This window comes from Tupaia chinensis, unplaced genomic scaffold (assembly GCF_000334495.1).
Source record: "Tupaia chinensis unplaced genomic scaffold, TupChi_1.0 Scaffold000086_1, whole genome shotgun sequence".
Lineage (NCBI taxonomy): Eukaryota > Metazoa > Chordata > Mammalia > Scandentia > Tupaiidae > Tupaia > Tupaia belangeri.
Window position 1 is genome coordinate 2,241,774 of NW_006159548.1, and position 17,139 is coordinate 2,258,912.

The window sequence follows — 17,139 nt, forward strand, 5'->3', positions numbered from 1 at the left end:
GTCTCTATGTCTCTCTCTGTCTGTCTGGCGAGCGCACACGCCCTATAGCAAAAAACCTCTCCAAAAAAAAAAAAAAAAAAACAAAACCAGGAGCCACACTTCCCTGAGCAGTTCTGATGGGATGAGAAATTGAACTTGGAACCCCAAATTAAATCTATTTGGCTGACAGGCTGAGAGTTTTGTTATATTTCAGCAAACGTTATCATCAATGTTTACATTCTTAATAAAATTAACTTGATTTGTTATATGCTGATCACATATTTCTCCAGATAAAATTTAACAACTCACTGAAGGCTGTTAATGTTTCCAGTTAAGGCTCACTGGCGTTCCTCGTGAGCAACACAAATAGGTCAGGTTCGTGTGACTAAAGAACCGTTACATCCTATCATTAGAAAATGATAAGTGGATGTGAAACTTATAACAAAATGCAAACACATGGATTTTTCCTCCTAGATGTACAAATTCATTAGTATTTCATAATCAGGAGGATTAATTATGGAAGAGGATCATGTAATTTTAAACGTCATGGAAATTGCCAAAGTTGGTCCCTTTCCCTATCTTTCTCCCTCAGACGGAGAAGTCTTCTTACCCATTTCATTATTTCCAAGGACTGGGAGACATCCAGCACCATGGTAAAGCCAGTTAAATTCAACAACAGTACAAGAAAGGCCTATGTGTGCATTTTGATGCCACTTTTTGTTTTTAAAAGGATTAAAGTTCTTTTAAATGAACCTATTCACCGTGAGCTTTATTTTTTAAGTAGAGAAATGGACAAGTAAAATGGTTTTTAACAAATCAAGAGAAGACAAAGTTCTTTGTCTTTTATCCTCACTTGGAACTTTCTGAGTTCCATCCACTGAGGAAGTGTTTGCCACATAGTAGGCATTCGATATAGACATTTTGAATGAACAAATGAATCACTCACTGGGGGATAATGATTGGTTAAACATTTTTTTCTTCCTTATAATGGTTCCCATTCATTTTCATTCATATATGCGTGTCTAAAGTCAGGGTAACTATTGGATTGTTGGAAATGTCATGACGTGTTTTTCTGTGTTTTCTATACAAAAATGCATCATGAGTTTCCTGAAATCCAGATAAATCTCCACCTCTACTAGATAGGAGTAAATAAGCAAATAGATGGTTGGCAAAAAAAATAAATAATTGACCATCTGCTTAAATTTGGAGATCACCACTCATTATGGCAGTTACCCTTTCTTAGTTCAGAGCAATGGAGGTGAGGCGAGCTTCTATGTCAGACACACATTAGTTGGAACTTTGGTGGTTTTAGTCTTTTGATTACTAACCTAGTCCCCAATGTCATCGTTCATGTATTTTAAGGCATTTTACCTTTGCATAACCCAGCATTATCATGCGCACCAGGACCACATTTATATGTACTCCAAGGGACTCGTCATGGTAAATTTCATTCACCTAAGAACAAAATAGAAAATTGCTAAGAAAAAGGCAATGCCAATAATTTCACAAGATATGTGACATTAAAGGGATCATTGATTAAGTAGTGCAGTCGAATTACTTCTTAAAAATATTTTAGTTTCAACAGAATACTGAAGTAAAATAATTCACTTTAGCTTTGGAACAATCCTGGTTTGTGGGAATTACAGATTTTATAAACTCCATAGTAATAAGAACATAGATGAGGTGCTCAGGAAGAGCTTCATTAAACTACAGTAGTACTAAAAAGAGTCATTTGTGATATAATTCATATATGTCATTCATCTAAAACAACCACAGGAGGGTGGCTGGTGAGTTTTTTGCTGGTTTGTGAATGGTGGAGAAAAACAGTAGGAATTTGTCTTTTAGGGTGCTCATGTAGTCATAGCAGTGCTATGTCTGGGTGAAGGAGTCTATCTACAAGAGCTTTGGTGGTCTCTCTGTGGGCCAGTAAGCAGGTGTTCCTCCGAGGGTCCCTCAAAAATGGAGCAGCTGGGAGTCAGCAGGTTGCACAGTGGTTCGAGCACTGGGCTCCCATGTGGCTGATGGCAGTTTGAGTCCTGGATTCAGGGCTTAAAACTCACACCAGGTCCATGTGCTTGCTTGCCCAAAATCATGAGTGGAGAATGGAGGAGAAGGAACTGAGGCATGGTCATGCCCCCAGGGTGGGTAATTTCTTGCTTTTGGTCTCTCTGTTTCTCCCAGGAGCACATATGCCCTATAGTAAAAATCTCTTTGAAAAAAAAATCATCCTACAGGACAGAAGTCCAATATTCAAATTACTAAGGAGTGTACAAATGAATATCAGATGAATGTCATCCCTGGCTACAGCTCAGAAGAACAAAATGGAATCACGGCTTTTTATTTAATTTCTAAAGTTCAGCTGAAATTTTTAAAAAATGATTTGCTATATTATAAAATCAAAGATATTGAAATGATAGTAACCTTACAGGTCAGAGTTTAATTTCATTTTGCACAGATGAAGAAGATGAAGCCTGCAGAGATGAACTGGCATGCAAAAACACACGGAGTTACTAGCAAATAAGCATCTCAAGTGGGTTGTAATTACGTCTGATTAAGTTAGTGCAAAAACAGTGCAAATAAAAAATGCTTAGCAGCTAGGCAAATGGTTGAAAGAACAAGAAAGGTGGAATCATCTGGCTCAATTACAAAGTTCTTAACTGTCCTCAGAATAAGGACATAGCACATCGCAGTAACTAAAAGAGGGATAGAAAACTGAGTGCAAGTCAATGGGAGATCTGGAAGGCTTAGACAGTATGATAGCACATTTAAAACTTAAAAGGAAAAAGAAAATGCTTACAATCCCATAGGAGGGGATTTAAGAATAAATACACCTTGGGGCCAGCAGGTGGCATGGTGATTAAGATGCTGGACTCCCACATGGCCAACTGTGGTTTGAGTCCCAGACCTGGCAGCTTGCTTTCTCGCTCACTCACTCACTCGTTCTCTCTCTCTCATTTGGTCCCTCTCTGATCAAATTTAAAATAAATAAATAAATAAAGTTAAATAAAATAATTGCTTAAATAAAAGAGTAAATACAACTCAAGAATGATATAACAGAGAACCAGCAGTTAGTGTAATGGTATGTCGCTGGACTCCCATGTAGTCGACCGCAGTTCGCGTCCTGGACCCGGTGGCTTAAAACTCATGCCAGGCGCGTGTGCGTGCGTTCCCAAGAGGAGAATGGAGGAAAAGGGATTACGGCATGACCATCCCCCCTGAGGGGTGATTTCTCGCTTTCTGTCTCTATGTCTCTCTCTGTCTGTCTGGCAAGCGCACGCGCCCCATAGTGAAAATCTCTCCGCCCCTCCCAAAAAAATAATGATATAAAAGAATGCTCTAAAGAAAGAAATTCATGAATAATAAAGTTTTGACTTGTCACAGTGGCCAACAACAACAGAAATCTCAACTGAAGTGTTTAAAACATCAAGGCCTTAATGCTTACTCAGTGAATTTGTAGGTGGCATGAAAAGGACAGGACAGTGAACATGGAGATAAAAGAGCTGACAAATCATAATATATGCAAAATGATAAGATGTAGTTTAACAAAAAAAGATAAACTCCTCTTTTTTATTTGGAGAGTTTTTTTTTTTTTTTTCCTAGAGGGCACATGCACTTGCCAGAAAGACAGAGACAGAGATACAGAAAGCGAGAAATCACTCCCCCAGGGGGGATGGCTATGCCACAATCCCTTCTTCACCATTCTCCTCTTGTGATCTTGGGCATGCAAGCACACGAGCCCAGTGTGAGTTTAAGGCACCGGGTCCGGGACTCGAACTGTGGTCGACTGCATGGGAGTCCAGTGACATAGTCATTTTGTCAACTGTTAGTCCCAAGATAAAGTCTTTTTAAGTGAAAAGATGCATGTGTCTATGTATCATACAAGTATAAATACATAAACACACATGCACAGGATGGTAAGACCCATTTTAATACCTGTGCAGAAAAATCCAAGATGTAAGAACAAAGAAATACGCACTGCACTCTCGAATTGCATAGGTGTGCCAACAGGTAGCCCATGCCCAAGTTGTCCCACTGCAGGCTAGATAACACCAGAAATATTGAGTTCATTACTCTATACTCTTTTATAAAAGTTGTTCAAACACAAATCTATTTGGAGAAAAGTAAAGAACAGAAAGAGCTCAGAATATGTATATTATAAAGAAGGTTGAGAAGTCACAGGGCTTAAAAGCCTGGACTCCTGAAATTGTCTCAGATAAATCCTGCTTAACTCCTCATTACTTGTGAGATTTTCATCTTTCTGAGCCTTAATCGAATAGACATAATAAAATTACCATTGTAGGGTTGGGGTAAGAATTAGAAGAGTTAACTCAAGCAAATAAATTGCTCAAAAATTTTTTTGAGCAAGAGGGAGGGAAGAGTGTTTAAGGGCATGAGAGCATGGGAAGGAAAAAAGAAAAAGTAAAAGCTAGAGAAAAGGCTTAATAGTTGTCATATGGAAGAGGGGTTTGGTTTATTCTATTGCGTTGTTGGAAAAGTCATAATGCATTTTTACATAGAAACAGAAAAACACATCATGATTTTTCTGATGACCTGAAATGTATCTACAGAAAATAAAAACCATTTACATTATTGAATTTCAGCTTAATACAAAGAAAAATTGAATGCTAGGGGGAAAAAAGAAAACTGATTTCTTATGGCCTTTTGGTCCTAGGCAGATTCTCTTAGCTTACCCTGCAACTCATACTGCTTAATTGAAGATGAAGCCCCCCTCCCTTCTTCTGGATTAACTATTGTATACTGAATTTCTATCATCATAGTTCCAATAAAAGTAGAAAGTCCAAAGCCAGACCTGTCACTAACACATTTATCCAGAGATACCTGGACATGCCAAGAGACTTCTTGGAAGGCAGCTGTTTCTAATTAGAAATACGGCTTTGCACATAAGCTTACGACATTCACTTAGTTTAATGCAGGCAAAACATAAAAAAGCATTTGATACTAAAAGAAAAAACAAAAATGCTGAAAGCAATGCTAGAAAATAAAGAAAACTGAAAATCTTTAAATTAAACCTAAGAAATGTATTGGGTCTTTGGAAAAGTCATGACATATTTTTCTGGCTTTCTATGCAAAAATGTGTCATGACATTTCCGACGACCCAATAGTTAGGTAGTAAGTGAATTAAGGACCAGCCTGTGGCTCATAGGTAACTCAATACTCAGTGATACTGGATCGACATGAGAGGATCCTAAGTCCATGTCCCGAGGACTCCCTGTACATCCTGGGCATTTGTACCCAAGATCTGGGCTGGCAGAGGCTAGGGGTGGATTGTGGTAAGAGGATGCTGTAGGTTGTGTTTGTCTATCTGTCTCTCTGTCTCTGTTTCTTACTCTTATGGAGGAAATATATTAGTAAACTTTTAAAATGTGTATTAATTTCGGGATCAGCAGTTGGTGTAATGGCTATGTCGCTGGACTCTCATGTAGTCCACCGCGGTTCGGGTCCCGTATCTGGTGGCTTAAACTCACGCCAGGCGTGTGTGCATGCGTGCCCAATATCCCAAGAAGAGAATGGAGGAGAAGAGATTGTGGCGTGGCCATTACCCCTCGGGGCTGAGGGTGATTTCTTGCTTTCTATCTCTCTTTCTGGCGAACATACATGCCCTATAGCCAAAACCTCTCCAAAGAAAAGTGTGTTAATTTCTGGAGGAGTGAGTGATAGAGAGTAGGAAGTACTTAGAATCATTGCAGAAAAGCAGTGTTAACTATACTGTAAGATTTATAATATATACATACATGTTACAGAAAATACATATTTAAAATTATAGAATTGTAAAACAAAGAAAAGGCAGTAATAACAAACAACTTGTGATACTTGAGTTAGTATAAAATAGGCTTCCAAGAGGAACTCAAAAAGTTCATGGAAAATGCAACTGAAGTATAACTTAAATTTGGTGCAAAGAATTTGGAATCCCAGGCATGGTTTTTCATAATATGCACTTTCTTTGAACTTTTGAAGAAGACTTCATAAATAATCATCCTAAATTAGTAAATTCATTTAGACTAGAATTTTAAAATCAATACAGTGCCAAAAAATTATAATGAATAAAATTCTTGTTCCCAAGAACACTATTACATTATATGATAGATAAAGGACACTGTTTTAAAAATCTAATTTGCCATTCACAAAAAGAAAAGTGCTGTGCTTTTTTTTTAAAAAAAATAATTTTTGCCAGAGGGCACACACACTCAACAAAGAAGAAACACTGAGTGAGAGAGAAAAAACGTGAGAAAGCACCACCCATGGGGCATGGTCATGCTGCAATCTCTTCTCTTCCATGTCTCCTCCTTTGGGGATTTTTGGCATGTACTCACAGACACCCAGCGTATTTTTCAACAGCTGGGTCCAGGACTCAAACAGTACAGTCAATCATGTGGAGTCCAGCTGCCTTAACCACCATGCTGGTTGGCTGGCCCAGAAAAGTATTATTTAATGAAGGTCACTATAGTATCAGGCTAATTAGATAATGGGATGTTCTAGTGGTAACCAAAATCTGAGTCAGCACACAAACTTGAAACTCACAGAGTGTACCTAAGTCATTATGGGTAGAAATAACCAAATATAAAGCCAGCAGATGCTGCACTAGTTCTGTCAGTGGACTCCCACATGGCTTACTGCAGTCTGAGTCCTGGATCTGGTGGCTTCAAAGACATGCAGGGCACATGCACATGTGTGCCCAAGATCCCAGGAGAAGGGATTGTGGCGTGGCCATCTACTCTGGGGGGTGATTTGTTTTCTGCTCTCTGGTGAGTCCATATATCCTATAGCAAAAATCTCTCCAAAAAAATAATGAACCAAATATAATAGGTTTACATGACAGAACACATTCTTTCAGTGTAGAAAAATCACCAAATACAAAGCACAGGATTTCACTGATTTTCTTAGAATTATTTTATTTATTTTTTTTAACTTGCTATAAGGCACATGCACTCACCAGAGAGAGAGACAGAGAAAGAGATAGAAAGTGAGACTGCAAGCCAACAGGTTCAGGATTTGAACTATGATTGGCCATGTTGGAGTCCAGTGCCTTAACCACCATGCCACTTACTGACCCCTTACTAATTGATTTTCAAGGCCTAAAAACTTGGTTCCTACACATTATTGACTTTTTTTTTTGTTTAAATAATTCTTTTTTTTTTTTTTTTGGAGAGGTTTTTGCTATTGGGCGTGTGTGCTCGCCAGACAGAAAGAGAGAGACAGAGAGACAGAAAGCAAGAAATCACCCCCCCAGTGGGGATGGCCACACCGCAATGCCTTCTCCTCCAGTCTCCTCTCGAGATCTTGGGCATGCACGCACATGCACCCCGGCGTGAGTTTAAGCCACCGGGTCCAGGATTCGAATCGCAGTCGACTACATGGGAGTCCAGCAACATAGCCATTACGCTAACTGCTGGTCCCCTCATTATTCACTTTTAAAATATACTTAATAGCTGCTTTACATTTGCGAGGCTTTAACCAATGCCTGGGATGCAATCTGTATCTACCTGGAGACATACAGGACACTAGAGTTGAGTAAACATGGCACTGCAGGGTTAGATACTCATGTCTTGGATTGTGGTCCCAGCTTTGCCACTGATAAACCAAATGACCTTCAATTGATCATAGAACCTCTCTGAACCTGATTTTCTCACTGGCAAAATATAATCACACTCACTCTGCCTACTTTACATGGCTGTTGCTCAAATCAAGCAAGATGCTCGCAATTACAGTCCGCAAAGGGCATGGTACCTTAGGACACGTCCACCTAGCCATGCTAAATGTTTTCAAGGTTTGTGGATGGATTTTCATAATCTACCTAACAAGATCAAGAGAAAAAATACCCCATCACAGATTTCTCTGAAAGGGACTTAAAGATTCCTCTATGTTAAACCCAATAAATCTCAATCAAATAAAATATGTAGTATATATCACCAAGAAAATTATTTTTATAAAATCAGTTGCTAATTTTTTTCCTCAAATACTAAAAGTTCTGTCCAGCAGATGGCAGTATGAATGTTTTAGAGGGAAGTAAAAGATAAGCCGTAGAATATACCTGAATATACTTTCTACACCAATTGGTATGTTTGCCTTTTCCTATACTGACATATAAACTCATTTAAAATTAAATGAGAATTTGAAGACATAATCACAGGAAAATGCTAAGATTTGAATGCTTACTCATTTTACTCTTAAAATAAAATATTGAAAAACATCCTTAGATTTTTGTAAATAACATCTGATTATAACATTATATAAGAGGCATAGAGAAAACTTTATGATCTGGCTATATTTAACACTTAATAAATGATATATACAAAGAATCAACAGCATATCATACTGTGAATGAACAATTTCAGTCTGTCAGAATGGCCTTAAATAACATTCGTCCAGGGAACCAGCAGTTAGTGTAATGGCTATGTCGCTGGACTCCCACGTAGTCGACCGCGGTTCGAGTCCTGGACCCGGTGGCTTCAACTCACGCCGGGTGCGTGTGTGTGCGTGCCCAAGAGCCCAAGAGGAGAATGGAAGAGAAGGGATTGCGGCGTGGCCATCCCCCCTGGGGGGCGATTTCCTGCTTTCTGTCTCTCCGTCTCTCTCTGTCTGTCTGGCGAGTGCACGCGCCCTATAGCGAAAACCTCTCCAAAAAAAAAAAGGGACCAGCAGTTAGCGTAATGGCTATGTCGCTGGACTCCCACGTAGTCGACCGCGGTTCGAGTCCTGGACCCGGTGGCTTCAACTCACGCCGGGTGCGTGTGTGTGCGTGCCCAAGAGCCCAAGAGGAGAATGGAAGAGAAGGGATTGCGGCGTGGCCATCCCCCCTGGGGGGCGATTTCCTGCTTTCTGTCTCTCCGTCTCTCTCTGTCTGTCTGGTGAACACACATGCCCTATAGCAAAAACCTCTCAAAAAAAAAGAAAAGAAAAAGAAAAAAATAATTAATAGTGAGTTACTATCTCTGAGTTTAAGAATATAGCATAGAGGACCAACAGATGGCATGGAGGTTAAGGTGTTGAATCTTACATAGCTGGCTCTATAGTTCAAGTCTTGGACTCAGTGAATTGAAAATCTATGAGCCCCAAATCCCAAGAAAAGGATAGAAGAGAAGGAATAGTGGCATGGCCATCCTCCTTGGGAGGGTGACTCTTACTTCCAGCTTACCAGCAAGCACATGTGCCCTCTATCCCAAAAGAAAAAACAAACATATATGCATATATGTGTGTATGTGTATATATGCGTGTGTGTGTCTGTGTGTATATAGACACACACACATATATAAAATGTAGAAATATATTGAAAAGGAAAACTTAAATTCACTTTCTTTTCATAATCTTCATATCAATTTTAAGGAAATGAGGAGTTAGACTCTGAATTTAACATGAGTCAAGATTTCTTGATAGTCAACTTATTGGTATTTTGAAAAAATATTGAGGAAAAATAAAGAGGAAATAGAGCTGCTCAGTGGAAAACATAAATAGGAAAAATAGGGTGCCATATCTAAGCAGCATTTTGAGTTGTAAGAAAAGCATGAAGCCGAAACACTCTAAGTCACATATTTGACACCACATAGTGCCCATCAAAGGCCATCTGTGCAAAACTGAGTATCTTTTCACCATGTGAGCCAACCCATTAGCCCATGGGTAGATTTTCTATGAGGTGTTCAGGATTGAGCCCAGAATCTTTATTAAATTACCTGAAAGAAGGGGTAAACAGAACATTAATTCAATTTTCAGATGACCTTAAATTGGAAGAGTTGCCAATGATGTAGGGGGGAAGAAAGGTAAAATCAAATCAAGAACTCCTTTCCTTGAAAGGAAAATTCCTTCCAGGTTTGTTCCCGGACAGGACAATTTCTCCCAGGACATTTCCCTGGCAGAACAATCTGACCTGCTTTGTCTGACTAGCTGATGAACAGCTTTGTCTGGCTTCAACAACACGACATTCATTTCTCTTTCAGATGTTGGATTAGGTCTTGAGAGGCAGTATTGCCTAGTGGTTAAGAGCATAAGCTCTGCTGTTGACTGCCTGGGTCTGATCTTAGTGAGAGGACTGTGGGGACGTTATTCCATTGTACCTAAATTTATTCCTCTGTAAAATAAGATAATTACACTACTGTCCTCACTGGAATACCGAAAAGAATGAATGAACTCATATACATAGAGTGCTTAACAGAGTAGCTTTGGGTTCTTGCCAATGCAAAAATAATTAGTAGTCATATTGTTATTATTCACATAGCAGCAAAAAAAACCCAGCATGTACATATGAATGATTTTACTTAGAGACTTCTAGGTAACTGAAGATAAACAAGTATTGATAAGTTAGCCTAGGTGATTCTGGCTGTCCATAAAAGAATTCTGAAAATGGGCTGAGAAAAAAATATTACTCTGTCACAAGTACTTCTTGCATGTCTAGACCTGTGTTCCATATTCCTTTTACCCAGAGTAGTACCTGTCTCCCAACCTGCCAAGTCGTCTTCTCTCACGTCCAATCTCATACTCATACTAGCTACTGTTTATTATTACTCATCAAAAGCTACGGAGTAGTTGCTAGGGACCCAAAAGTTCTTGGACTGGAGAACTGAATAGTTAATGAGTTTCAGCCTCTGTTCTCATTAAGCATATATTCAAATAGGAAATAGCTGTAAGGACGGAAAAATAAATACTTAACAACAAACAGACAAGGTCATTTTGGATAAAAATGGGTTCTATGAAGAAAATGAATCTGAGTGAGTGACGGAGGTAGAGAGGCAGAATAAGAGACTGGGTAGTCAGGGATGAGACACCCAGGGACAGGGAGGATATGTTTGGTTATTTGGGGAAAGAACAACCTAGAAAAATGGAAGAACAAGTGCAAAAGCTCCACATATATTAGGAAGTTCAAAACTCTATGAGGGAGATGTCCTTATCACTGCTCTATAAAGAGACTGAGACCCTGAACAGTTATACACTACTTTTCCCAAATGACTAGTGGGGCCAAAATTCAAAGAAGTCTATGTGATGCCAATACCTGTTGTCTTCACAGTTGTCTTGCCTGTCTTTTTCTCTCCTGTCATCATGGAAGCACAGAGCCTACTTTCTTCAAAAGTTCCTTCCCACTTCTGTAAAGACATTTGCTTTCAAAAAGAATCTACTCTCTGTCCCCTCATTCAATCTCTCCCTTTTTTACTAACTTTGGTCAACTTTGCCTTCATGCAAAAATAATCCACCTATAATGGTTTGCAACATGTGGTTCAGTTTACCACTATGATCTCCAAAGACCCAATCCTGTTTCTTCAGCAATATGAGCTTCTCCTTCTCTCTCTAGTCCATAAACGTCAGTGTTTCTCAGGTGTTTTTCAACCCCCTTCTCTTCTCACATGCTTTCCCTGCAATATTTCATTCACTGCTGTTTCTTCAACTGAAACCCAGATAAATTCCAAATGTTCAGATATTCAAAACTGATTCATCTCTCTCATACTCCAGAGCCTTCTAATTCTAGTAAAAGGTATCTCTCTACTTAGAATTATACCTAAACACCTACCTTTTCCTAAACCTATTCTCTTCTTATTAGAATAGATTTTTTTTGTTGTTTTTTGTTTTCTGGTTTTTTTGAGAGAGAGAAAGAGATTTTTGCTATAGGGCACATGTTCTCATCAGAGAAACAGAGACAGAAAGTGAGAAATCACCCTCCAGGGTGGATGGCCACACCACAATCCCTTATCTTCCATTCTCCTCTTAGGATTTTAGACACACATGGACATGGGCCCTACATGAGTTTCAAGCCTGCCAGTCTGGGACTTGAACTGTGGTTGGCCATGCAGGAGTACAGTGATATAAGCATTACACCACCTACTGGCCGCAATATCCTATCATAATTAAAGACTAATCTACCCTTCATCCCTTCTTCATCCTTAAGTATCAAAGTCACCTGGTTATCAAGTCCTACAGTCACCTCCCAAACCTGTCCGGCACCACATTCAGCAGCTTACTTTCAATCTAACTCTCAGACTGCTGCATATCCTATTAAAACTCTTGCAGGACCAGCTCTGTCCTAGTTATTAAGAGGACTGGATCCCACCTCGTCAACTGTGGCTCAAGACTCCATCCCAGAAGCTCAAAAACCACACTGCATGTTCATGCATGGCATGCTCAAAATCCTGACAGGACGGAGAAATGGAGGAAAAGGGATTGCAGTATGACTATCCCCCATTGAGGGATGCTTTCTCTCTTCCCCTCTGTGTCCTTCTGTCCCTCTGGAGAGTGCATGCACCCTCTGGCAATGAGGAAAAAAAAATTGCAAATGTTTGTATTTGGGCAACTTGGGCTCATTTCAGTAGCTCTCCAGAAGAGAAAATTTTAAGGGTCAGATATTTGTTTTCAATAAAGTCTGTCCTTTTATGTTCATTGTGCTTTTCCTCATTAAAGTCTGGAAGGAGCTTTGGGAGGACCAAGAAGAGGCAGCCAGATGTGAGGCCCTACACCTTTCTGGCCTTCCTAACAAGGGACTCCTACACCAAAGCCCAGGTAGGATGACTCCCTTCCTATGAGGATGACAAAGATGGGGCCCTCAGCAAGCTGAAAGCCTTTCCTGTTCTAGGACCCTGTGAAAAATAAAGGCTGGAGTAAACCAGGGAAGGATTACATCAGCTGCATATGTGTGGCGTAAGAAGGAAGAAAGGATGACTTTTAGGAAGGGAATTTGGGACTACAGAGCCAAAGTGGAAAAGGGAAGAGAAAACTCAGATGCTCCAGTAAAATCAAAGGGACCCAGAGGGCCTGATGGTGGCAAGGCAGTAAAATGCGATGCTTTGGAAGGCTCAGGGTTGTGTCAAGACAAAAGTATGCCAAGCACACCTGTGCTCATGGTCAAGGCTAGCGAAAGCTAGGGGTAGATCGCAGCAGCAAGAAACTATAGGGAGTGCCGTCTCTCTCAGCCATGGAATGAATGAATGAGTGAATAAATGAATAAACAAATAAACAAATTAACTAACTTACTAAAACAAACAAAAATCAAAGGGTCCTCTTAGGCAATACTGTGTACGATATTATGTTAATTTAACCCACAGTGCATGTGGGATGGACTCCCCTCTAGAATGACAGGTTCAAGATATCTATGGCAGGTGTGTACATCATGTAAGGGGTGGATGAACGCACTGTGCTCACTACGATCTGTGTCAGTAACCCAGTGTGTTCGAGGGACAGTTTGCTGAATGAAGGAAGTTCAAAGCTTCACAGAACTCTGGTTCATAACCTGGGTCTGGCACTTAAATACATGTGTCCATGTCCACATATCAGTGTCTAATGGACTCTCTTCTCTAAGTCACTCTAATGTATCCAAAATTCTCTTTCTAAAACACAGACTGATCAAGTCACTAATTGTCTTTAAAATTCCTCAATAAAAACATGAAATTCAAGCTCCTTAGGTGGGCATATATAATTTATAAAATTAGCCCCAGTGTCTCTGTCCAGTGTCCTTATCTGTAATCAGTACCCTTCCACTGTACCATGAACACAAACCTAGAGTGGTGCAAAGGCACCATGCACTAACACTTTTCGTATCTTTTTACGAGCCATTTTCCATCTTCTAAGACCCATGTTCCCTTTTTCTGGCAAGAAAATGACAATTTGTTTCTTGCAATTTCACAAAAATGACACATGCTCTGTTAAGACTTCACCAGTGGACTGGTAGGTGGCATGGTGGTGAAGGGCACTGGACTCCCACATGGCCAACCACAGTTCAAGTCCTGGACCTGGCAGCTTGCTTTCTCACTTTCCCTCTCTCTCTCTCTCTCTCTCTCTCTCTCTCTCTTGCTCACTGTCTCTCACTCTCTCTCTCTCTCTGTCCCTCTCTGGTCAAATTAAAATAAGTAAATAAATAAGTTAAATAAAATAATTCTTTAAAAGAAAAAATAAAGACTTCACCAGCTACTGGCTGAATGTACCAAACCACACTCCTCTTTTCCAGTTTACATTGACACAGTTCAAGTCCTGGACCTGGCAGCTTGCTTTCTCACTTTCCCTCTCTCTCTCTCTCTCTCTCTCTCTCTCTCTCTCTTGCTCACTGTCTCTCACTCTCTCTCTCTCTCTGTCCCTCTCTGGTCAAATTAAAATAAGTAAATAAATAAGTTAAATAAAATAATTCTTTAAAAGAAAAAATAAAGACTTCACCAGCTACTGGCTGAATGTACCAAACCACACTCCTCTTTTCCAGTTTACATTGACATAATACTTTATGGTTGAGTTTTTGAAGATGCTGTCATATTTTATTACTTATTTGTTTTTCTATTTTATACTTTAGAATTAGTTAGTGGTAGAAAGGAGGTAAGTTTAATTAATTTTTGTCTCCCACAAATCTAGCAGGACTTGGTCTCTGGAGGCTATCTGAGTTAGGTGAATAAATGTCTAGAGAATTGACATTAGTCACATGTAAGAAATGAATTGCAGACAATGATCCAAAATAACAAAGTGATACATGAATTGCTTAGGTTGCCTGAACACATATACATCCCAGATAAGTGTGTCAGGCAGATTGAATGCTTTCAGAAACGTTATTTAAGAAATCAAAAACAACGTATCAATTTAATTGTTGTTATATAACCAGTAACCACGCATATTTGCTAACTCTTAAATAAGTCTATTAATACTTGATAAGCACCAGATCACTTCTGTGGAGTTTGTTTTCTTTTAAAAAATATTAGGTAGGGGAGCCTGCCATGCCCAGATAACACATCTATACTATAATTAGTTTACTGCCCATCATAGGCAGTCAATTTCAATGTACAAAAGCACTAATGGATTCTCTCTTCATTATTTATGATTCTTAGAAGTACAAGAACGTTGCTGTGTGTTTATTTTGTACTAGAAGGCTTCTTTTAAATGAACTGTTTTTTTCAATTGGTAAATCCTGAGATTATGGCATAAAATCAATTCTCTGCAGAAACTGACATTTTCAATGGGCACTAAGGATCGAGAAAATGACTTCATAGATCTTAGCAAAGGACAAGCATATCTGCCACCTGCCACAGACAGCAGAGTGCTGCTGACGGGATGTCTGGCACTTTGAGAGAAAACCACCTGACCTCTGAAGAGCCATACAACTGTCTCATCCTCCTTAGAATTTTCTTTCTTTCCTTTTTTTTTTTTTTTGGTCATAGGGAGCATGTGTTACCATAGACAAAGAGATGGTGAGAAGGAAAGTAAGAAATCACCCCACGGGGAGATGGCCACACTGCAACCCCATCTTCTCTGTTCTCCTCCTGGGATTTGGGGCAGGCACACACATGTATCTGGTATGAGTTTCCAGCTGCCATATCTGGGACGTGAACCACAGTTGGCCAATGGGGAGCCCAGCACCTTAGCCACCACACCACCTGCTGGCCCCCTCCTCAGAATCAAACTAGATTACTACATAGCTAGTTTGATTCAATTAGGCAATAACTAAATTTTTATTTCACTGACCTGTATAGCATAACAAGACATAGAAGCAGGTAAAGAAAAGACATCAAGAATATCCCAAGAGGAAAATGGAGGAGAAAGGACTATGGTGTGATATTGCAGGGAGGCGATTTCTCACTTTCCCTTTCTCTCCAGCAAGTACATGTGCCCTATAGAAAAAAAATGCCTCTGTTTGTAATGAGCAGCAGTAATACTTAGGGAAGAAAGGCCATAAACAGATGCATCTAGACTAAAGTCCTGATTACCACTTACTGGCCCTGGGAGAGTCACTTTACCTCTTTAAATCCCTATCTCCTCATTTGTAAACTGGGACGAAAGGGAACACATTTTACGGTTGGAAAATATTGAATAATTCATGTAAAGTATTTATGTGAATGACCTTTTATATATATAAAAATAGTGAGTGAAAACCATACCAGGCACAAAGCAAGCTCTAAAACGTGAGTAGTGTAAGTCTCATCCCTAATTAATGTTAACTCTTACTTTTGAATCTCGATCTAAAAAGTGAACACTTTCAAAGAGTTCATCATTAATCTTGATATTAGGACTTCTGTGTTGACCAAATAATATGTTCTTATTTTGCTTGTGCTATGGTGATTTAAAAGGCTAGTAATTTTAATTAAACTGATTGTATTAACTATAGGGAGATAGGGAAAGCAGGAATCATTTGTTACACTGCAGTGATTCTGTGAATGTACTTCGAATTTGGAATTGTAACCGAGTAATTACAATGAAGTAAAATGAGTTTTTGAAAAATCCCAACACTGACAAAAAAAAAAATCTACCATAATTTAGCACAAATATATCTACTGTTTCTATGCATAACTTTTTATTTTTATTTATTTATTTTTTTAATGTTGCTATAGGACTGTGTGCTCACTGGAGAGAGACAAAGAGTGGGAAAGTGAGAAATTATCCCCTGGGAGGATGGTCACACCACAGTTTCTTCTCCTCTGTTCTCTACTTTGGGTCGTGGGCACATACACACACCTGGAGTGTTTTTTAAGCTTGTGGGTATGGGACTAGAACAGTGCAGCAAGCCATGTGGGATCCAGATGCCTTAACCTCCACACCATCTGCTGGCCTCATGTATAACTCTTTATTGGTCCCCAAAACTAAGCTGGTATGATTGTATCCAAAGATGTAACTTGTACCAAACACTTATGGACAAATTAAAGCATACATATTCCTCATGTCCTTCATTCCCCTCCTTCAAAGACATTTCTCATATTCTTCTTCCATACTTCTTTTACAGCAATTAATATCTTCTAATTTGCATTTTACATATTTATTTACAGACTTCATTTCCTCTAGTAAATGCAATTCGGGCGGGGGGGTGGAGGGTAACATTTCTGTAATAAATAAATGTTTCTGAGTTGTGCGACAGTGTGTCCAGAAAAGCCATTTACTGAGAAAGGGAAGGACAGGTAGGTAACACTCAATTTGCTTGCTGTAAACTCTGCAGGTATCTAAAAGACAGCTATGCTGAAACAAAAATATGTTTTTTTAATAAAACTTTATTAAATCATACACTTAAAAGGGCTGGCCCTGTAGTACAACAGTTAAGTGTCATGTGCAAGAAGCTGGATCCCACATGTCTACCCAGGTTGTGAGTCTGGGTCCCAGCAGCGTGGGTGCGTGCGTACATGCCCAGGATCACAAGATAAAAAATTGGAGGAACAAAAGATTATGATGTGACAAGTCCTCTTTGGGAAGTGCTATTTCTCTTTACCT

The 17,139-nt window shown here is 39.4% G+C and overlaps 1 protein-coding gene across 2 annotated transcripts in view; it reads right to left on the reverse strand.

Annotated features, from left to right (window-relative positions):
- Positions 1-17,139, reverse strand: part of ADAMTS3 (ADAM metallopeptidase with thrombospondin type 1 motif 3) — a 294,220-nt gene that overhangs the window by 52,528 nt on the left and 224,553 nt on the right. For both annotated transcript variants that reach the window (XM_027769729.1, XM_006142907.3), the window contains exon 6: positions 1,351-1,434. In XM_027769729.1, the coding sequence (XP_027625530.1) occupies positions 1,351-1,434 (84 nt within the window). The remainder of the gene's footprint in view (positions 1-1,350; positions 1,435-17,139) is intronic.